This window comes from Bos javanicus, chromosome 11 (assembly GCF_032452875.1).
Source record: "Bos javanicus breed banteng chromosome 11, ARS-OSU_banteng_1.0, whole genome shotgun sequence".
Classification (NCBI taxonomy): Eukaryota; Metazoa; Chordata; class Mammalia; order Artiodactyla; family Bovidae; genus Bos; species Bos javanicus.
In genome coordinates, this window is record NC_083878.1 from 99992520 (window position 1) to 100014541 (window position 22022).

The following is a 22022-nucleotide window of genomic DNA, read 5'->3' on the forward strand; positions in this document are numbered from 1 at the left end:
CACCTGCCCTTTGACCCAGCAATCCCTCCAATGGGAATTTCTCCTAAAGGAGGTACCAGTACCCAGAGAGGTTGAAAAAGCTGTCTGTGCTGTTCCTCACCCTGCCATTTATTGGAAACATGTTAAAGGCCCATAAAAATCACAAATTCAGTACAGACCAGCTTTACGGTGAGTTCAGGGAAAAATGGTGCAGGACAATATTTACTGAAACGGGGAGGAGTTCAGAATATGATAAGTAGGAAAAGGTTGTGATCCTTTATATGGTGCAGTCCCATTTTGGGGGTGAAAATATTTTTTTCCATCTAAGACACCCTCTACTCCCTGAGGCTGGGCCATCTCCTCTGCCTGGCACTCAGGGTCTCACACCTACTAAGGGTTCTGTGTGTGTGTGTGTGTGTGTGAGAGAGAGAGAGAAGGAGGGCAAGGATGGGGGCTCTGCATGCATAGAAAATTCTAGGAGGATATCTTCAGAGTAGCTATCCCCACTCATGGTAGGATTAAGGTCAGTTACTATTGTTTGCTTATCTGTATTTCCTAATTTTTCTACAATAAATGACTATTTCTTATGTAACGAGGTAACAAAAACAAAGAAAAAAGAAGCGAGGGAGAGGCCTTCAGGCTCAGGAAGGTTTCTAAGCAGGGGCCGATGAAAGGAGGGGTGATGCTTCCTCTAATTTTTACACAACAGTCTTTAAAGAAAGACCTTATCTCCAGTGCATTTACATTCTACGGTGGGGGGGTTAGGACTTCAGTGTATGAATTTGCAGGGGGATACAATTCAGCCCCATAACAGGTGGGGTCTGTCAAGTCACCTACAGGTATTTATGGCTCTGGGGGGCCCTGGTATATCCCCACACAGGACAGGTTTTCTCCTCCAGCCAGCTCTTGTAAATGATGCCGTGTACCCTTCTCTTCTTTGCTGACCTGGCTCCCTGCCCCCTCCCCCAGCCCCCCGCTCACCCAGTTCTTCTTGGAGTGTGGAGGCCTGGTCCGCACAGACAAGAAGCCAGCCCTGTGCAAAAGTTATCAGAAGCTGGTCTCTGAGGTCTGGCACAGGAAACGGTGAGTGACCGAGTCCCCGACCTCTGGCAGGGGCATGGGGACAGGCTTTCTGTCGGGCCCCTTGATGGAGCACTTCCGGTGCCCTCAACCTCTCGCCACCACGGGCCACACTTTCCCCTGTGTCATGCTTACGGGGGCCCTTCCAGGTACAGGTCACAGCCAACTCTGGCTCGCAAACTGGGGAAATTGAGGTTCAGGGAGATTCAAGCATCTAGCCCAAGATAACACATCTTGTGAAAGGCACAGCAAGAACTTGAACCTGGCGTTGACTGCAGCTGGCAGCGCTTCAGAGCGTGTGTGCTGCGGTCTGGAGACACACGGTGACCACTCCTAGGTCTCAGCCACATCTGTGCACATCGAACAAGGTTTCAGAAGTGGTGGCTGACACTGACCAGGGGCTTTAGCTCAGTGTAAAAGGAATTTAAAGACCAGATGCTTGGGGTAGATCCAGGAAAACGTTAACATTGGGAATAAAGTGAGTGCATCGAAATATATTAAATTAAAAGCAGATTATTAAACAGCATGATGCAATACAGCTCCAACTTTAAGCCACGTTCAAGTGTTTACCTGCGTGTAATTTTGTGTCTGCATTGTCCAGGAAACGTCTGGAAATCTTCATGGTCATTATCTCTGCAGGATGCTGCTAGTGTTGATGATTCTTTGCTGTGCTTTCCTGAAATTTTGTATTTTTTTTTCCGAAATTTTCTACTGTTGAATAATGAACATGTATGACTTTTGAAATTAGAAAGCAACAGTAAATATTTCAGAATGAGAACCATTTTAAAGGAGGCATGTCACGGGCTGGCAGGACGTGATGCCATCCTAGTCAAGAGCTGACTAGGCCTGGCTGAGCCATGACTTGATGTTTTCCTTTCCTGACCTTAGAGATGTGCAGACCTGCTGGGTCCCTGGCTGGGCCAGCACCGCCCGACATCGCGGTAAACGCCACACAGAGCCTGATCTGGCCATCATGGTTGCCCAGCTGCCCTCGCAGGCTTGAGTAGCTCAGAGCAGACCACCGCCTGTACTAACGGATTTGGTCTTCCTACAGCCCCAGCTACGTGGTTCCCACCAGCCTGTCCCATGGGATCAAGTTGGTCAACCCAATGTTCCGAGGCTATGCCCAGCAGGTAGGCCATCTGAGCTGCCCCGGGGGACACCCAGGGCTATAAACCAAGACCAGTGTGGAAAAAACCAGAGGTCTGCTTTGCCAGACGGGACTCCTAGACCAGACTTGCTGCCCGAGCCCTTCATGGGTGCAAGGACCTCAGAGCCTCCCAGAACCTGCTGGTGTTCTCCCCACTTGACAGGTTGGGAGACTGAGGTTCAGCAGGCAAGTCCTTGCCCAGTGACCACGTATCAGTTACACAGCTGGTACAAGGCAGAGGGGAGAGTTGACCTCAGGCAGCCTTGATTCTAGGCGCATGCATCTCTGACCACTCACATAGGCCTGTGCTTTCTCCTTCCCCGAACCACGGGCAGAATTTCACTCTTAGTAAACTAGACATTTTGATGGTAAGTTTTTGTAAATCTAGAGAACCCCTCTGGAATCAGTGGTATCTTTCTACAGCATAAAATCATGGACCCACGGTGAAGCAGAATGCAGCCACGTGCTGCCCACTGCCCCAAGCTGACCGTTCAGGTCCTACCCCAGATGGGGGTTTCACTGCTGGGCTTGCAGCCGGGGCTGAACCTGTTTGACATTCTGCTGATGAAATCCACCCAGAGCTGGCCCCCTCCCTCAGCTAGAACTGAGAAATCAAGGCCTCTCTCTCCATGTCGGCGACCTGAGGCTTTGGGTGTGCAGCTGGCTCTGGCCACTGCATAGTCGCCACCTTGTGTGGGTGGGACTTGGGCCCTAGGGGCTGCTTCTGACATCCAGGTCGGGGACTGTGAGGGACAGGACTGGACTTTGAACCCAGTGGTCCCACACAGGCACCAGGGGCCCCCAGCTGCCCGCGGCCTGCACTATCATCTTCTGACCTTCTGAAGCACCTCCTGTGTGCAGCGTGCCTGCCTGAGCCAGTGGGCAAAGCTGTGCCAGAGGCCTTGCTGCCCTGGCTCCCCCTGGGCTTGCGACCTCATCACAGAGTAGTCAGGGTCACGGCAGCACTGCCAGGATCAGAGGCCCAGCCAGCCTGCAGTGGCAGCTGTGTTCTGCCCACTTCCTGTCCTGGCCACTGAGTCGTGCCCAGGCCTGTGGGACGCCTGTCCCTCCTGCCACAAGTCATTGGAAGGCGTGGGCACCAGGGCTGGCAAAGGGCCAGAGGAGCAGAGAGCGCCAGAGATGGGTTAAGATTGTTGGTGGCCTGGCCTGCCGGCTGGCGTTGCTACCCACAAAACTCAGCCAGGTGCTCACATGCATACACCCCCACAGCGTCACCTGTGTCCTACTCAGCTCCGTGCTTACTCTCACTTCCCCTCCTTTTGGGAACAAGGAGACTTTCATGGCTGAACGCTTACATCCGCTGTCTCCCATGCTCAGTCAGAAGCAGGGCTGGAAAGCAGGAGCCTGGAGACGGGCAGACCTGGGTCACCCTGTCTACTCTGCCACTTCAGAGCACGAGACCTGGGAGGGGTCGGCTGGCCACCCAGCCTTTGCGTCCTCCTCAGTAGAAGGGGTGGAGAAGGAAATGGCAACCCTCTCCAGTATTCTTGCCTAGAGGATGCCATGGATAGAGGAGCCTGGTGGGCTGCTGTCCATAGGGTCGCCTAGAGTTGGACACGACTGAAGCGACTTAGCACGCATGCATGCATTGGTGAAGGAAATGGAAACCTACTCCAGTACTCTTGCCTGGAGAATTCCAGGGACGGAGGAGCCTGGTGGGCTGCCGTCTACGGGGTCGCACAGAGTCGGACACGACTGAAGCAACTTAGCAGCAGCGGCAGTAGAAGAGGGTCAGGTGGGCCCTTCTGGGGAGGGCTGCCCATGCTGAGGCCGCCCTGGAATTCCAGGACACCCAGGAATTCTTGCGCTGCCTGATGGACCAGCTGCACGAGGAACTCAAGGAGCCCGTGGTGGCCACAGCGGCGGCGCTGACCGAGGCGCGGGACTCGGACTCGAGCGACACGGATGAGAAGCGGGAGGGTGACCGGAGCCCCTCAGAGGACGAGTTCCTGTCCTGCGACTCCAGCAGCGACCGCGGCGAGGGCGACGGGCAGGGGCGCAGCGGGGGAGGCTCCCAGGCCGAGGCGGAGCTGCTGATGGCGGACGAGGCGGGCCGCGCCATCTCCGAGAAGGAGCGCATGAAGGACCGCAAGTTCTCGTGGGGCCAGCAGCGCACCAACTCGGAGCAGGTGGACGAGGACGCCGACGTGGACACTGCCATGGCCGCCCTGGAACAGCAGCCCCCGGAGATGCAGCCCCCGTCCCCGCGGTCCACCAGTCCCTGCCGGACGCCAGGTACCAGCCAGCTGCGGGAGCACCGCGGCCCTCTTGGGCCGCAGCCCTACCCTGGGGGGGTTAGACGGGAAAGAATCTGCCTGCAGTGCAGGAGACCTGGGTTTGATCCATGGATCTGGAAGGTCCCCTTGAGAAGGGAATGGCAACCCACTCCAGTATCCTTGCCTGGAGAGTCCCATGGACAGAGGAGCCTGGTGGGCTACAGTCCATGGGGGTTGCAAAGAGTCGGACACGACTCAGTGACTAACACTAGGTGGCTGCTCTCCCACTAGACCTGACCTGTAGGTGAGCAGTCAGGTGAATAGCATGTCACTTGGTGAAGGAGTGAGATAGGAGCCTTCCCCGAGTTCAAGCCCCCAGCGGGAATGGGAAGTGTGTGGACACAGGTCCTGTGTAGGGGCTGGGGAGTGGGCTGGGCTCAGGACAGAGGAGACGTGGTGGGTTCAGGCCTTGGTGCCCTTCGGAGGTGCTGGAGGTCTTCTTGACCAGGCTAGGGGCTGGCTCAGCCGCCCAGTACTGTCCCCCTCGCTCCGTCCGCCCCTAGAGCCGGACAACGAGGCGCACATGCGCAGCTCCCGGCCCTGCAGCCCTGTCCACCACCACGAAGGCCACGCCAAGCTGGCCAGCAGCCCTCATCGTGCGAGCCCTGTGAGGATGGGGCCGGCCTATGTGCTCAAGAAAGGTTCGGAGGAGCGGGCAGGTGGAGAGGGGAGGCGGGCAGGGCCTCCCATCCTGGAGCTCGGGCAGGGGGCGGGAGCGGGGCGGGTGGCGGAGGTTGCGCCCCTGGTGGCGATGTTTGGTTCGCGAGCACTTGCTACCAGGGGCTGTGCCAGGCGCCCTTCACGCGGTGTCTCTGAGCCGTCCTAACATGGCTGGGACACGAGTTGTTGCTGGGGGGGCTCCCACAGACCCAGGAGGTGGAGTGGGAGCTGGTCACGTGACTCGTACAGGCGTGACCACCCAGCGCCTGCCCCTGGCGCTGGGCAGGCGGGCGGGGCGGGGCCTAGTCCCAGGTCTAGCCCCAGGATGTGGTGCCCCCAGCCCAGGTCCCCGGCAGCCGGCGGCGAAAGGAGCAGAGCTACCGCAGCGTCATCTCGGACATCTTCGACGGCTCCGTCCTCAGCCTCGTGCAGTGTCTCACCTGTGACCGGGTGGGTGCCGCGCGGGGAGGGGAGCGATGCACAGGGCTTCCCACTCAGCTTGGGGCTGGGGCACTGGCTCTCCGCCCTGTACCCCCCGACCCCTGCATTTCTCTAGAGGCAGGCCCTGGTCCTGGGGTTCCCCGTGTCCCAGGACTGGGGAGCTGGCTCTCTGCCACACACCTGTCATCTGGCAGCTGGGGTTTGGGGTCCAGACCTGGGCTCATCTGGGCAGGGCAGAACCCTGGCAGATGGAAAGCCAGGCTGACCTTCAACCTTCCCCCCGTCCCAGGTGTCCACCACTGTGGAGACATTCCAGGACCTGTCACTGCCCATTCCTGGCAAGGAGGACCTGGCCAAACTCCACTCGGCCATCTACCAGAACGTGCCGGCCAAGCCGGGCGCCTGCGGGGACAGCTATGTGGCCCAGGGCTGGCTTGCCTTTATTGTGGAGTATATCCGACGGTGGGTCCACCTCCCTGCCTGCTGAAAGATAACCACCCTTGACCTGGTCTTCCTGGAGCTGGCAGCCTGATGGGCCAACAGACCTTTAACAGCAAAATAACCAGCTTTCACAGGGATGAGGGTGTAGTTCGGAAGGGGCTTGAGGCTGAAGGATGCTCGTGAGTTAGCATGTTCTGTGGCCATATTGAGGTGGCCTGGTGTGAGCAGGGCCATAGATTGGAAGGCAGTATGATGGGGAGAGTGACCAGGTGGCAGCTAGAAAGGAGGGCAGTGGCTGAGTGAGGGCCTGGCCCTGCAGGGAGAGCCGGTGGGCTTTCTGGAGCCCCTGTGTGTTCCACGAAGCCTGCTTTACCCTCCTGATGTCAGGAACCTGTGCTCTGCCCTGAAGACAGGCCAGCATGGCCAGGGCCTCTTCACAGACAGGGAAGGCAAGACTCAGGGGGAGGTGACGTCACCCTCGCAAGGACACTGGCTGGTGGTCCCAGGTTTCTGGCTCCAGACCTCAGCTCAGACCATGTGCCAGGCCAGGCTGCCTCTCTGGATCCAAACAGACCTCAGCCCCCCAGGCCCCCCACGTCTTACTCTTGCCAAGACCCTGGCAGCACCCCCCCACACTCGCTTTCTGTCTCTGTAGGTTCGTGGTGTCCTGTACCCCTAGCTGGTTTTGGGGGCCAGTCGTCACCCTGGAAGACTGCCTGGCTGCCTTCTTTGCTGCTGATGAGCTGAAGGGTGAGTGGATCGGGCGGGAATGGGGCTGGGGGGCTGGGTCAGCATACGGTTCAAGGTTCCGGGACGCACTCTCAGCGTCTCACCCCTGCCTGCGGACTGGGTCTGGGACTGCACACTCTGGCAGCCCCACCAGCCTGAAGCTCTTAGGGGTTCCCCTGTTTTCCTTTCTTTACTTATTTGGTGGGCAAATTGGATAGCATTCTTTAATTTTGCGTTTCCTTGATTATTGATAAGCTCAGACATTTAAAAAATACTGACTGTATTTCCCATTTTGAAACTTCCCGTTCCTGTCCTCTTCCTGCTTTTCTGTTCAGTGATTGGCATTGCGTTAACCTTTGGGAAAACCCCTTTTAATTTTTAAGTGTGGTAAGATATGTATTCCCTTCTGGAGAAGGGAAAGGCTACCCACTCCAGGATTCTGGCCAGAATTTCATGGACTATACAGTCCATGGGGTTGCAAAGAGTCGGACACAAGTGACTTTCACTTAAGACATACATAACATAAAATGTAGCGTTGTGACTACTTTTAAGTGGTCAGTTCAGCGTAGTGTTAACTATATACATACTGTTGCGCACCCAGTCTTCAGAACGTTCTCCTCTTGCGGAGCTGAAACTCTCTGTCCCTTAGATAGCCGTGCCCGGTCTCCCCTTCCACCCGCCCTGGGCAACCACCATCCTACTTTCTGTTTTTCTGAACGTGACTATTCTACTTGCCCCATCCAAGCTGAATCATACAGTGTTTGTCGTTTAGCAACTGGCCTGTGTCTCTTAGCGTAACGTCCCCAGGGTTCATCCATATTATGGCAGGTATAGAATCTCCTTCCTGTTTTAAGGCCGAATAATATTCCATCATTTTGGATAGACCGTGTTTTGTTTATTCATCATCTTGTCAGTGGACCCTTGGCTTGCTTCCACCTTTTGGCTCTTGTGAATAACGCTGTAATGAACAGGGATTCACAGATAACTCTTTGAGACAGTGATTGCGTTCCCTTTGGTTATATGCCCATTAGTGGGATTTCTGGGTTATTTGATCATTCTCAAAATTCTGGATTGCTTGAAATTCTCCAAGCCAGGCTTCAACAGTACGTGAACCGTGAATTTCCACATGTTCAAGCTGGATTTAGAAAAGGCAGAGGAACCAGAGATCAAATTGCCAACATCTGTTGGATCATCAAAAAAGCAAGCGAGTTCCAGAAAAGCACCTATTTCTGCTTTATTGACTATGCCAAAGTCTTTGACTGTGTGGATCACAACAAACTCTAGAAAATTCTGAAAGAGATGGGAATACCAGACCACCTGACCTGCCTCTTGAGAAATCTATATGCAGGTCAGGAAGCAACAGTTAGAACTGGACATGGAGCAACAGACTGGTTCCAAATAGGAAAAGGAGTACGTCAAGGCTGTATACTGTCACCCTGCTTATTTAACTTATACACAGAGTACATCATGAGAAACGCTGGGCTGGAAGAAGCACAAGCTGGAATCCAGATTGCTGGGAGAAATATCAATAACCTCAGATATGCAGATGACACCACCCTTATGGCAGAAAGTGAAGAGGAACTAAAGAGCCTCTTGAAGGAAAGATAGAAGCATCTGAATGCAGAGTTCCAAAGAATAGCAAGGAGAGATAAGAAAGCCTTCCTCAGCAATCAGTGCAAAGAAATAGAGGAAAACAACAGAATGGGAAAGACTAGAGATCTCTTCAAGAAAATTAGAGATACCAAGGGAACATTTCATGCTAAGATGGGCTTGATAGAGGATGGAAATGGTATGGACCTAACAGAAGCAGAAGATATTAAGAGGTGGCAAGAATACACAGAAGAACTGTACAAAAAAAGATCTTCACGACCCAGATGATCACGATGATGTGATCACTCATCTAGAGCCAGACATCCTGGAATGTGAAGTCAAGTGGGCCTTAGAAAGCATCACTACGAACAAAGCTAGTGGAGGTGATGGAATTCCAGTTGAGCTATTTCAAATCCTGAAAGATGATGCTGTGAAAGTGCTGCACTCAATGTGCCAGCAAATTTGGAAAACTCAGCAGTGGCCACAGGACTGGAAAAGGTCAGTTTTCATTCCAATCCCAAAGAAAGGCAATGCCAAAGAATGCTCAGACTACCGCACAATTGCACGCATCTCACACGCTAGTAAAGTAATGCTCAAAATTCTCCAAGCCAGGCTTCAGCAATACGTGAACTGTGAACTTCCAGATGTTCAAGCTGGTTTTAGAAAAGGCAGAGGAACCAGAGATCAAATTGCCAACATCCCCTGGATCATCAAAAAAGCAAGCGAGTTCCAGAAATACATCTACTTCTGCTTTATTGACTATGCCAAAGCCTTTGACTGTGTGGATCACAATAAACTGGAAAATTCTGAAAGAGATGGGAATACCAGACCACCTGACCTGCCTCTTGAGATCTCTGTATGCAGGTCAGGAAGCAACAGTTAGAACTGGACATGGAGCAACAGACTGGTTCCAAATAGGAAAAGGAGTACGTCAAGGCTGTATACTGTCACCCTGCTTATTTAACTTATACACAGAGTACATCATGAGAAACGCTGGGCTGGAAGAAGCACAAGCTGGAATCCAGATTGCTGGGAGAAATATCAATAACCTCAGATATGCAGATGATACCACCCTTATGGCAGAAAGGGAAGAAGAACTAAAGAGCTTCTTGAAGGAAGTAAAAGAGGAGAGTGGAAAAGTTGACTTAAAGCTCAACATTCAGAAAACTAAGTGATGGGACATCTGGTCCCATCACTTCATGGGAAATAGATGGGGAAACAGTGGAAACGGTGTCAGATTTTATTTTGGGGGGGCTCCAAAATCACTGCAGATGGTGATTGCAGCCATGAAATTAAAAGATGCTTACTCCTTGGAAGGAAAGTTATGACCAACCTAGATAGCATATTCAAAAGCAGACATATTACTTTGCCAACGAAGGTCCGTCTAGTCAAGGCTATGGTTTTTCCTGTGATCATGTATGGATGTGAGAGTTGGACTGTGAAGAAAGCTGAGCACCGAAGAATTGATGCTTTTGAACTGTGGTGCTGGAGAAGACTCTTGAGAGTCCCTTGGACTGCAAGGAGATCCAACCAGTCCATTCTAAAGGAGATCAGCCCTGGGTGTTCTTTGGAAGGAATGATGCTAAAGCTGAAACTCCAGTACTTTGGCCACCTCATGCAAAGAGTTGACTCATTGGAAAAGACCCTGATGCTGGGAGAGATTGAGGGCAGGAGGAGAAGGGGACGACAGAGGATGAGATGGCTGGATGGCATCATCGACTCAATGGACACGAGTTTGAGTGAACTTCGGGAGTTGGTGATGGACAGGGAGGCCTGGTGTGCTGCGATTCATGGGGTCGCAAAGAGTCAGACACAACTGAGCAACTGAACTAAACTGATGAAAGTGAAAGAGGAGAGTGAAAAAGTTAGCTTAAAGCTCAACATTCAGAAAACTAAGATCATGGCATCCAGTCCCATCACTTCATGGCAAATAGATATGGAAACAGTGACAGACTTCTTTTCATGGGCTCCAAAATCAGTGCAGATGGTGACTGCAGCCATGCAATTAAAAGACACTTGCTCCTTGGAAGAAAAGCTATGACCAACCTAGACAACATATTAAAAAATACAGACATTACTTTGTCAACAAGGGTCTGTCTAGTCAAAGCTATGGTTTTTCCGGTAGTCATGTATGGATGTGAGAGTTGGACTATAAAGAAAGCTCAGCACCAAAGAATTGATCCTTTTGAACTGTGGTGCTGGAGAAGACTCTTGAGAGTCCCTTGGACAGCAAGGAGATCCAACCAGCCCATCCTGAAGGAAATCAGTCCTGAATATTCATTGGAATGACTGATGCTGAAGCTGAAACTCCAATACTTTGGCCACCTGATGGGAAGAACTGACTCATTGGAAAGACCCTGATGCTGGGAAAGATTGAAGGCGGGAGGAGAAGGGGACGACAGGATGAAATGGTTGGATGGCATCACCGACTCGATGGACATGAGTTTGCATAAGCTCCAGAAGTTGGTGGTGGTCAGGGAAGCCTGGCATTCCGCAGTCCATGGTGTTGCAAAGAGCTGGACAAGACTGAGTGACTGAACTGAACTGAATGATTGTCCTATTAATAGTTTTATTTTTTTGAGGAACTACTCTGCCATCTTCCATAATAACTGTGCTGATTTACATTCCCACTAATAGGGCACAAGGGTTCTCTTTTCTCTACATCCTTGCCAAAAATTGTATTCTCTTGTCTTTTTTAAAAACCTCTTTCTGGGATTTCCCTGGTGGTCCAGTGGTTAGGACTCCAGGCTTTCACTGCTGAGGACCTGAGTTCAGTCCCTGGTTGGGAAATTCAGATCCCATAAGCCGTTTGATGCAGCCAAAAATAAATAAGTTTCAAAAATTGAAAAGCTTTCTTTTTGATAATTATTCTAACAGGTGTGGGGTGACATCACATTGTGGGTTTCATTAGCATTCCATGATGATTAGTCATGTTGAGCATCTTTTATGTGCCTGCTGACCATCTGATATCTTCTTTGGAAAAATGCCTATTTAGGTTCTCTGCCCATTTCTAAGTGGTACTCTTTGTGTTTTGCTATTGACCTGCATGAATTCTTTACATATTTTGGATGTTAACCCCTAATATTATATGATTTCTAAAATATTTTCTCCCATCCTGTAGGTCACCTCCTGATTTTGTTGCTTGTTTTTTTTTTTTTTTTTTGCTATGCAGAAGCTTTTTAGTTTTATGTAGGCCCACTTGTTTATTTTTGCTTTTTTGGTTTGTGTTTTTGATGTCATAGCCAAAAAAATCACTGCCAAGACCAATGTCCATGAAGTCTTTTCTCTTATGTTTTCTTCCAGAAGTGTTACAGTGTCCGATCTTACATTTAAGTCTTTAACTAATTTCAAGTTTATTTTTGTGAGTGGTGTAAGATGGGGTACAGTTTCATTCTTTTGCATGTGAATATCCAGTTTTCCCACACTGTTTATTGAAAAGATTATCTTTTCCCCGTTGAGTATTTTTGGCGCCCTTGTCAAATGTTAGTTGACCATATATGCACGGGTTTACCTCTGGCCTCTCAATTCTGTTCATAATTCTCTGTGTCTGTTTTTAGGCCAGTACCATACTGTTCTGATAACCGGACTTTTTGCAGTAGAGTTTGAAATCAGGAAATGTGATGCCTCCAGCTTTGTTCTTTCTCAAGATTCTTTTGTTTATTTGGGATCTTTTATAGTTTTATGTGAATTTTAGGATTTTTTTCTATATCTGTAACAATGTCATTGGATTGCATTGAATCTGTAGATGGGTTTGGGTAGTATGGACATTTTAATAATATTTATCATTCTGCTCCATGACCATAGGATATCTTTCCATTTATCCGTGTCATTGTGTGGGAACAACTCAGTATTCCTGAGTTGTATCCTACCATTTAACTTGATTTTGACACTTTCTACTTAGAGACAGCCCCAGAGCCCAAGGTTAGAGACTCAGTCCTACAAGACCTCCCCCTCCCCAACTTCAGACGCCAGACACAAGTGCAAGTTGTCACTGGGATTCTGACCAAGTGTCTGCAGAGGGGAGTCCCAGCAGCCCCCTCCTGGGCTTCAATTAGAGCAGCTAGAGCAGCTTGCAGAACCCAGAGAAGCATTTTATTCCTAGATGACTGGTTTATTATTAACATAAAAGGATATGACTTAGGAAGAGCCAGATGGAAGAGGTACATCGGACAGGTCATGTGGGAAGCTGTGCGGCATTTCCTTTCAGATTTTCCATTTCTTCATAATTCAGTCTGGGTAGGTTTTATATTTCTAGGAATTCATCCATGTCTTCTAGGTTATCCAATTTGTTGGTGTATAGTTCATCGATATAAAGTCTCTCATGATCCTTTATATTTCTACAGTGTTGGTTGTATGTCTCTTCTTTCATTTATAATTTTGTTTGAGTCCTGTCTCTTTTTTGTTGCTTAAACTGGCTAAAGATTTGTTAATTTTTTCTTTTTGAAAAAAAAAAAAAGTTTCATTGGCTTTTTTCCCTATTGTCTTTCTAGTTTGTTTCATTTATTTCTGCTTTAATCTTTATGATCCCCTTTCTCCTGCTAACTTTGGGTTTAGTTTGTTCTTTTTCTGATTCCTTAAGGTGTAAAACAGATTGTTTGGGAACGTTCTTTTTTGCTTACTGTAGGTATTTGTTGCTCTAAAGTTGCCTCTCAGAGTTGTTTTTGTTGCCTCCCATAAGTGCTAGTGTGCTGTATCTTCATTTCTGTCCCAGAATACTTTCTGATTTCCTTTTGATTTCCTCTTTGACCCATCAGTTCAGGAATGTGTTGTTTAATTTCCACGTGTTTGTGAGTTTTTTAGGTTTCCTCCTGTTACCGGTTTCTAGCTTCATACCGTTGTGGTGGGAAAAGATATTAGACGTGATTTTGGCCTTCTTAAATACGTTGGGGTTTTTACTTTGTGAGCCAACATATGATCTCTTCTGGAGAGTGTCTGTGTGCACGTCTGAAGGACGGGTGTTCTGGTGCTGGTGGATGGAATGTTCTGTGTGTGTCTGTTAGGTCCATTTGGTCTTTAGTGTTATTCAGGTCAGCTGTTCCTTTATTAATTTTCTGTCTGGATGGTCTGTCAAAGTTTCCAGCTGTTACTGAATTGCTGTATATCTCTCCCTTCAGTCGTGCCTTCAGTATTCAGGTGCTCCCGTGTTGCCCGCAGTTGTTACATCTTCCTGATGAACGCACCCCTTTATCACTTATAGTGACCCTCTTTGTCTCTTGTAACTGATTTTGGCTGAAAGTATTTTATCTGAGATAAGTACAGCCACTCCTGCTCTCTCTTGGTTACCACTGCACAGAATATTTTTTTCCATCCCTTCACTTTCAACCTCTGTGTGTCCTTGAAGATAAAACAGAGATCTCGTGTAGGCAGCATGGTCTGGTTCTACTTCTGAGTCATCATGTGTCCTTCTCCACCATGTTGCATCCTTTCTAACCTTGGTCTCTTTATTTTACTGCCCAGGTGACAACATGTACAGCTGTGAACGGTGTAAAAAGTAAGTGTGTGCATTCTGGAGGCTTCTCCTCGACTTCCTGTCTCTATCTTCCCCCTGGCCTTCCCCAGGGAACTCAGCCTCACAGAGTGCCTGGGGTGGGAGGGGCACTCGCCTACCCCGGCCCCTCTCCAGATGCTCACGTCTCCTGCTCTCTCCTCCCAGGCTGCGCAACGGGGTGAAGTACTGTAAGGTCTTGCGGTTGCCGGAGGTGAGTGGGCAGCTCCCCGCCCCTCTGCCTGCTGGTCCTTGTCCACCGCGTGCACAGTGCTGTGCAGGGCAGTGGCTGACCCCCTCCCAGACTCAGGAGACCCGTGGAGATTCTGCTGCTGAGTCTTGAGAGACCCCCCCCCATACTCCCCACCCCGGGAGGGTCTGGCTGATGCCAGGGAGGCTCGTTGTTCAGTGTGTAACGCAGAGCCCAGTTCTTTCATCCCTCAGCACGCCTTGTGAGGGCAGGAGCAGGTGTGGGGCCACCGAGCTCACCCTCTGGGGTGAGCCCGAGGCAGGGCTGCTGGCAAGGCCTTTCTGAGGAAGTGGCGTCTGAGCCGGGCCTGCGGTCGTAGGCAGGTGTTGGCCTGGTGGAGCGAGACGAGGGGAGGAACCGGTGGGGGAAACCCTGAGGCAGAAACAGGCCTGGCCGAGGCTTGTGGCTGCAACGAGAGGTGTGCGTGGCCTAAGGCACAGGTGCTGAGCTTGGCTCAGCCGGTCTGGGGGGAGCCTTTGTGGAGAAGCCTTCTACAAGTTGGCACCCACAGAGCTGGTGGTTAGAGTTCTTTGGGGGGTCAGTGTGATGGGCCAGTGACAGCTTCTTGTCCAGACCAGCCGAGTGTTGAGAACAGCCCATCCCAGCGGCCAGGCCTGGTGGTGCAGCTCAGTCACACCTACCTTCTCTAGGGACTGGAAGCTGGCCTGGGCCCACTCCCATCCATGGTTCTTTTTTTAATGGCTCTAATAAAGGCTGTTAATCTAAAATACAACCAAATTACAAGTAGTCAATGAGGATTTTCCATCCTTGAAAATGTGTATTGAACAAAGGGAGGCTGCTCAGACACCCAGGGGGTGCCCAGCTAGGGTGGGCAGCATACCCCCAGGCGTGGTTCTTTGAGGTGTTCACACGGAGTCGAGGGCCGGACCATTGGCTCCGGGCCTCTGCGAGGCTGTAAGCACTTTCTTGTAGTCACCTGGGCTGCAGGGCCTGAGTGGGTCACACAGTGGGCTTGGGGGGGCAGTTCCCGGAGCCCTGACTTGAGGCCTCCATCAGGTGCTGGGGGTCACGGGGCCCTGGCCAGACCACGAGTGATCGGCACCTCTACCCACCTCCCCCAGATCCTGTGCATTCACCTGAAGCGCTTTAGGCACGAGGTCATGTACTCTTTCAAGATCAGCAGCCACGTATCCTTCCCCCTCGAGGGCCTTGACCTGCGCCCCTTCCTCGCCAAGGAGTGCACGTCCCAGATCACTACCTATGACCTCCTCTCGGTCATCTGCCACCACGGCACGGCAGGCAGTGAGTCCGCGCCCGCCCCTGCCCCGACCCCGCCCCGACCCCGCCCAGTGCCCCGGGGGCTCCGTCACCGCCTGCATCTCCCGCCGCAGGTGGCCACTACATCGCCTACTGCCAGAACGTGATCAACGGGCAGTGGTATGAGTTCGACGACCAGTACGTCACCGAGGTCCACGAGACGGTGGTGCAGAACGCGGAGGCCTACGTGCTCTTCTACAGGTGCGGTTCTGCCAGCGCGCCGGGGCCCTGCCCAGCAACCCGCGAGCCTAGCGTTCCGCGCCACCTCCACAGGACTTCACCTGGGTGCAGAGGGGCGCCTGAGAGGGCTTTAGGCCAGGGAAGAGTGATGATTGGGGGTTTTAGAAAGCCTGCTGCTCTGGCTGCTGTTGGGAAAGCAGGAAACCCACGTAGTTGAGTTGGGTTTTCTGCAGTGGTCCTGGTGGGAGGTGATGACGCTGGAATTCTGGCAGGGGTGGTGGGGCCTATGAGATGTGGAGGATGCTGAGATGGGAGGATGCTGAGATATGGAGGGGTGCTAAAATGCGAGGGTGCTGAGATGAGGGGTGCTGAGATGAGGAAGGTGCTGAGATGAGGGGTGCTGAGATGAGGAGGGTGCTGAGATGCAGAAGGGTCCTGAGATACGGAGGGGTGCTGAGACGTGGAGGGTGCTGAGGTAGGGAGGGGTGCTGAGATGAGGAGGGTGCTGAGATGAGGGGTGCTGAGGTCGGGAGGGGTGCTGAGATGAGGGTGCTGAGATGAAGGGTGCTGAGATGGGAGGATGCTGAGATATGGAGGGGTGCTAAAATGAGAGGGTGCTGAGATGAGGGTGCTGAAATGAGGGTGCTGAGATGAGGAGGGTGCTGAGATGTGGAGGGGTGCTGAGGGGCCTGAGACGTGGGGCTTCCAGCTCGGGGCGTGGCTCCCACCCCTGACCCGCCCCCGTGCCGCCCCGCCCCAGGAAGAGCAGCGAGGAAGCTGTGCGGGAGCGGCAGCAGGTGGTGTCCCTGGCCGCCATGCGGGAGCCCAGCCTGCTGCGGTTCTACGTGTCCCGGGAATGGCTCAACAAGTTTAACACCTTTGCGGAGCCAGGGCCCATCACCAACCACACGTTCCTCTGCTCCCACGGAGGTGAGGCCACCTTCCTGTGCGGGGGGCGGGGCGGGGGAGGGCTGGCAGGTCCAGCTCCTCTGTGTACCTTCCTCCTCAGGGATCCCGCCCAACAAGTATCACTACATCGATGACCTGGTGGTGATCCTGCCGCAGAACGTGTGGGAGCACCTCTACAGCAGGTACGGCGCCCGCAGCATCCTCTTCTGTCAAGGAGGGCCTGGGAGGGGTGCCTCCTTGACCCCACGCTGCCCTCACCCCGGTAGCGGAGCAGCACAGAAGCAGTTTGGGAGTGGCTCCCCCTTGCAGCCGTGTCTGCCTGGGGCATCCAGCCAGACCCTCGCAGTCACAGGGGACAGAAACCTGGCCAGAGAGAGCATGCGGTCCCCTCGCAGTCCATTGTGGGGCTGCCGGCTGGTAGATGTCTCTCCCCACCCCATGCCTCGCTTGGGGCCATGAGTGCCTGCTGCCTGGGGCCCTCCAGGTTCAAGTCCCTAGCCTGTGGATCTCTCATGGAGGGGTGAGCCCCTGCCCAGACTCAGGTCACTCTGCACCCAGCAGGCAGGCTGTGCCATGTCATCGGGGTGATATCGTAGTATGGGGAGGAAGAGGCTGGGGAGTCCCTGCTGCCCCAACTCCTTGGACTGGCTCGGCCCCACCCACTGGCAGGTCAGGCGTGGCCTGTGCCCTGATGGATGGGTTAGAACCCCTCGAGAGCATCCGCAGGCCCAGTGTAGACCACCCCTGCGCCCCCGACCTGCCCGCAGAAGGACCTGCAGCCTTCCTTCGGCATTGTCCTCAGAGTCAGGTCAGGTGAGCTTCGGCCACCACGGCCGCTGCCCAGTGGCCAGGACGGGAAGCCAGAGTGTTGAACGGTCCTCGTGACCATGAAGCACATATTTGTGACGCCCCTGCCCTGGGGCAGGCGCTCTCCTGGATGCTCCGGGCCCTCAGGTGCGCGGGCAGCACCGCCAGTCAAGTGGGGAAGGTGAGCTGAGCCAACAGGCCGTGCGCAGGGAGCCCAGGGAGCCCGAGGGCTGGGCCAGGGCGGCACTAGGAGACCTCACTTTCTGGCAGGTTCTGCTGCCTCCCCCGGCGGAGCCCTCCCCTCAGGACTCTTGTGTGTGTGTGTGTCTCTCTCTCCCGCCCACCCGGGTGCAGGTTTGGGGGCGGCCCCGCCGTGAACCATCTGTACGTGTGCTCCATCTGCCAGGTGGAGATCGAGGCTCTGGCCAAGCGCAGGCGGGTGGAGATCGACACCTTCATCAAGGTGCGAGGGGCGGGGAGCCCAGGGCAGGCAGGCTCAGGTGGGAGCCTAGTTCTGTAGGAGACCAGAGGGCCAGAGGCCAGGCCAGATGGTGAAGGGGGTCACCGGAGGGAAGGGTCAGGTTTAGTAAATTCAGGTGCCTCCACTCAGGGGACTCCACGCAGCTGTTAAAGGGATGGGTGCTGCCCTTTGGGGCTGGATAGTCCTTTATTGGGCTGGTTGTAGGATGTTTAGCAACATTCCGACCTCTGCCCACTTGATGCCAGTGACAGCAAAAATTACCTCCAGACCTGGGCAGGTGTTCCCCCGGGGAACCACTGGGCTCTGTGAACTGACAACGGAAGGGTGCATTGAATGAAAACACCAAGTTGCAAGATGGGACCCAGTATGATCCAGTTTGGGAGAAAAAGACTCCTGCGGGGGCCACAGGGGTGTGTGAGAACCGAGACCCCAGGTGCTGCTCACAGAGGTGGGACCCAGGGTGCCTCCATCATTCAGCCGTCCAGGGTTGGGCGTTAGACACCTGGCTTCGTCGCTGTTAAAAAATAATATGTCAGGCTAGTTAAGGAGTGAGCAGGGGACCAGGTTCAGTTCAGTGCAGGGGGAACAGCATCTGCCGTGCGATCTCAACTGGGTTTTTACAAAGTCATTAACAAGAGATTCACCCAAGTGTTAGCAACAGTCCTCGGAGTGGTGGGAGCGTGGAGGAGAGGGTTCTTTTCTTTGAACTCGTCTGGCAGTTCTAAACTTTCTCTGGGTGCCCGGTGTTTCGTGAGAGTCCAGGGTGGGGCCCGAGAGGGGCTGGATGTTCTCACTGACCCTCCCCTCGGCTCCACCCCGCCCAGCTGAACAAGGCGTTCCAGGCCGAGGAGTCGCCCAGCGTCATCTACTGTATCAGCATGCAGTGGTTCCGAGAGTGGGAGGCCTTCGTCAAGGGCAAGGACAACGGTGAGTCAGGGGGACCCGGCCCATGCCCGCCGCACCCCGTGCTGGCAGGGACTTGGGGCTTGCCCACCTCCCGGGAGTGTCCCAGGAGGTGTGGGCTGGGGTGCCCGGATCTGAGCCTGCCCAGCAGGTTTTTGGTGCCACCCTTTCCAGCGCTCACCCTCTGCACAGAGCACGGGTGTTCTCCCCGCCCCGGTCGGGCCTTCTGGTTGCAGCAGGACAGGAGCTATCTCGTGCTGCCCGTTCCGTTCCTGCCCCTCTGCCCTGTGGTGACCAGGGTGACTGCCCTTCCTCCTGCCAGGCCCTTTCCTCTGGGGACTCCGTGGCCCTAGATAGATGTTAGTTGTTCGATGCCTTCAGACTCTTAGGACTTGGATGCTGTTATTCTCCACTCACAGAGGTGGAGACAGCAGGGCCGTTCATTGAGACCCTGGGCTCACTCACCTGCACGTGGCTCTCTCCCTACCCCTTGAGTCCCACACTCGGCTCCCAGACCAGGGTTTAGAGCCCAGCGGGGCCAGCAGAGCCCGGAGCCTCTGAATGTTCATTTCACCCTTTCGAGCACAAGCACTGGACAGGACGTGGGGAAAGGAGGCGGGTCTCACTGCCATCCACACACCCCCTCCCCGCCTGTAGCGGCTTCGATTGATCAGGAACCCGGCTCCAGAGTCACAGCCCCATCTCGGGCCAGACTCTCAGATGAGGGCAGGGTCCAGCTGACACTGGATGTCCACCTCCCCACGACTGCCTCTGCCCCAAGCTAGGGTCTGAAACTGGGGCTGGTGTCCTCAGGATGCCCCTCTGCCGGGTTCAGGGACACCATGAGTGCCTCCAGCCTTTAGACTCATGTAGATGAGCCTTTGGAGCCCTGGGTGCCTCACCCCGTAAGACCTTGACCCTGACTCCTGGGGCCCAGCACCACCTCTCCAGGGTCAGAGGTATGATCTCACACCTGGAGAGCAGCTCTCATCTGCTGAGGGCTGGAGGCTGCCAGTGGCTGGGGACTGGGTTTCTGCCCACCGCTGCAGAGGCCCAGAGGTCCTGAGCCCGAGCTGTCTGTTTCAGAGCCCCCGGGGCCCATTGACAACAGCAGGATCGCACAGGTCAAAGGAAGCGGCCACATCCAGCTGAAGCCGGGTGAGGCTCAGCCCTGCCCTGCCCCCTCCCAGCCGGCCAGGCTCCCCTCCTGGCTCCTGGGAGCCCCCTCTTGCCACCTCCTGGCTTCCAGGTCCTCCCAGGAGCCCCCTTGCCCCCTGAGTCAGGCTGCGACATCCATCCAAGTCCAGGCCTGGGCCTTGAGCAGAGCGATCGAGGTGCTTAGCCTCTGCGTGGGTGCCCCAGCCCCTCTGTTCCCTACCCACGCCCTCTCCCCACTCTGCCACCTCACCTGCCTGTCCTTTTTGCATGACCCCCACCCCAGGAAATGAGGGGCTGCAGCCACAGATGTGCCCTCTGGGGGTCCTCAGGGGATGGGCTTGCCCCTGGAGAACCCCAAGATTCCCATTTACAGCTTGGCACAGAAGCCCATGATTGTCCTCCCTGCCCCCCCGCCACCTCCTTGGGGCCTGGCGCTCCCAGAGCCCCCCTCTCAGAGCCCCCATACTGCCAAGGTGGTGGCTCCAGCAAGGGCAAGCCCAGCCTGAGCGGCAGCCCCTCGGACCCTGCAGGAGCTGACTATGGGCAGATTTCTGAGGAGACCTGGGTGTACCTGAACAATCTCTATGGCGGCGGCCCCGAGATTGCCATCCGCCAGAGCGTGGCTCAGCTCCCGGACCCGGAGAGTTTGCACGGTGAACAGAAGATCGAAGCCGAGACCCGGGCCTTGTGACTCGGTGGGCCAGTCTGTAAGTCCCCTCCTCCCTGGCAGAGACCCTCCCGTGTCCCTCAAGCATTGGGGAGTGCCCTGCGCACACAACCCCCCACCCCTGCACCCCCTCCCTGAGGCTGCTCAGAAGAAGGACCTTCTCGAGGGATGACCCAGCTGTCCCCACAGGCCCCCGCCTTTGCCCTCCGCCCCGTGGAGGGTGTCTGTCCCCAGAAGAGAGGCTGGCCGCTCTGGAAACCCAGATGTGTAAAGAGGCAGAAGAGTTATTTTGGTTCACAGTGAGTAACACCGCAGCTCGGAAATACATCCCCTTCAGGCTTGTTTAAATGACCACGGCTCCGCGACGTTAACTCGGGTCCCTGCCGTTGTGTCGTCGCTGTCACCGAACCTGCCCTCTTGCTGGCTCGGGCCCAGCCGTGGTCCCTGGAACCCTCAAGTTGGGGGCTGCAGCCTTGGGATGGGGGGTCGCAGGGGGGCTGCTGCTTCCCAGGCGTTGCCCACCGGTGCCTGGTCCAGCTGCGGGTCAGAGCCCCGAGCAGGGTGCTGCACACCGGCCCTGAGGATGCCGCCCCCGCGGGTCCCCGTGCCAGTTCCTGCTGAGGCCCCGCTTCGCCCCGCACCTGGTCGGTCATCACAGAAGTCTCCAGAATCCTGCTCGCAGTGTTTCTCCTGCAGACTTAACAACTCTGGACGCATTGGCAGTTGGGACCCAGGGGCGGGCTTGGTGTTCTGTTCGGGGGGACGGTTTCCAGAGGCAGCTGGTCCCCTCTCACTCTGCCTTGCCCTGCCCCGGGCATCACTGGTCACTTGCCCCTGCCAGGGACCCAGGTGGTGCAGCAGGAATCCCTCATATTCCTGTGTCTGCTGTTAATGCAGCTTCCGCAGGGGGGGCGCTGACATTTCTCCCCAGCACTGAGCCACGCAGAGCCCCTGGCCCGGGGAGGGGAGTGCCTGGACTAGCTCACATGGGTGGGTCCCAGAAGGGTGTCTTGTAGATGCTGAGTGAGGCCACTGCCGGGGTGCTGGGACCCCTGAGCACAGCAAGGTGACACAGAAGCCCCCGGACAAAAGAGCCAGGTGGAGAGGCCCACCTCCTTGGGGCCAGAGTGAATGAGGGGCAGGGAAGGGGTCCTGGGACCAAAGCCCCCCAACTGCTGTGCCCTCAGTCTCCGTAGAAGAGATGCCCGTGGAACGTGGCGGCCGGTGGCCCTGGCAGGGCCCCCGAAGCTCTCACAGTGTGTCACTCACTTCTGTGATCTCGTTGCACCCGGATCTGGTTCCTTCCCCACTGAGGCAGCCGAGATCAAAGAACAGGCTGCTGCTGGAATCTCTGGACATTTGCCGCAGCCCTTGGGAAGTCAGCGCCGCCGCCAGCAGTCACCCCGCCCTGCAGATCCTGGCGGCCGCCCGCTGCCCCATTTTGTGACATGGACTCCGCTGTGCAGGTTGTACTCGCCCCACGTCTGCATCTAGCGTGAGCTCAGAGCATCCCAGTAAACACATGCCATGCCCCACA

At 54.6% G+C, this 22022-nt stretch overlaps 1 protein-coding gene across 4 annotated transcripts in view; it reads left to right on the forward strand.

Annotated features, from left to right (window-relative positions):
* USP20 (ubiquitin specific peptidase 20) overlaps positions 1 to 22022 on the forward strand; it is a 44500-nt gene extending 22478 nt beyond the window's left edge. For 2 of the 4 annotated variants that reach the window (XM_061433803.1, XM_061433804.1), the window contains exons 9-26: positions 949 to 1062; positions 2114 to 2192; positions 4018 to 4465; positions 5010 to 5147; positions 5507 to 5616; positions 5897 to 6069; positions 6704 to 6798; positions 13825 to 13858; positions 14021 to 14066; positions 15185 to 15365; positions 15455 to 15581; positions 16321 to 16490; positions 16570 to 16651; positions 17631 to 17739; positions 18582 to 18684; positions 19747 to 19818; positions 20349 to 20525; positions 20675 to 22022. In XM_061433803.1, the coding sequence (XP_061289787.1) occupies positions 949 to 1062; positions 2114 to 2192; positions 4018 to 4465; positions 5010 to 5147; positions 5507 to 5616; positions 5897 to 6069; positions 6704 to 6798; positions 13825 to 13858; positions 14021 to 14066; positions 15185 to 15365; positions 15455 to 15581; positions 16321 to 16490; positions 16570 to 16651; positions 17631 to 17739; positions 18582 to 18684; positions 19747 to 19818; positions 20349 to 20509 (2242 nt within the window). In that variant the 3' untranslated portion in view covers positions 20510 to 20525; positions 20675 to 22022. Of the gene's footprint in view, positions 1 to 948; positions 1063 to 2113; positions 2193 to 4017; positions 4466 to 5009; positions 5148 to 5506; positions 5617 to 5896; positions 6070 to 6703; positions 6799 to 13824; positions 13859 to 14020; positions 14067 to 15184; positions 15366 to 15454; positions 15582 to 16320; positions 16491 to 16569; positions 16652 to 17630; positions 17740 to 18581; positions 18685 to 19746; positions 19819 to 20348; positions 20526 to 20674 lie in introns of those variants that run through there. The other 2 variants (XM_061433805.1, XM_061433807.1) reach the window with 2 other exon arrangements.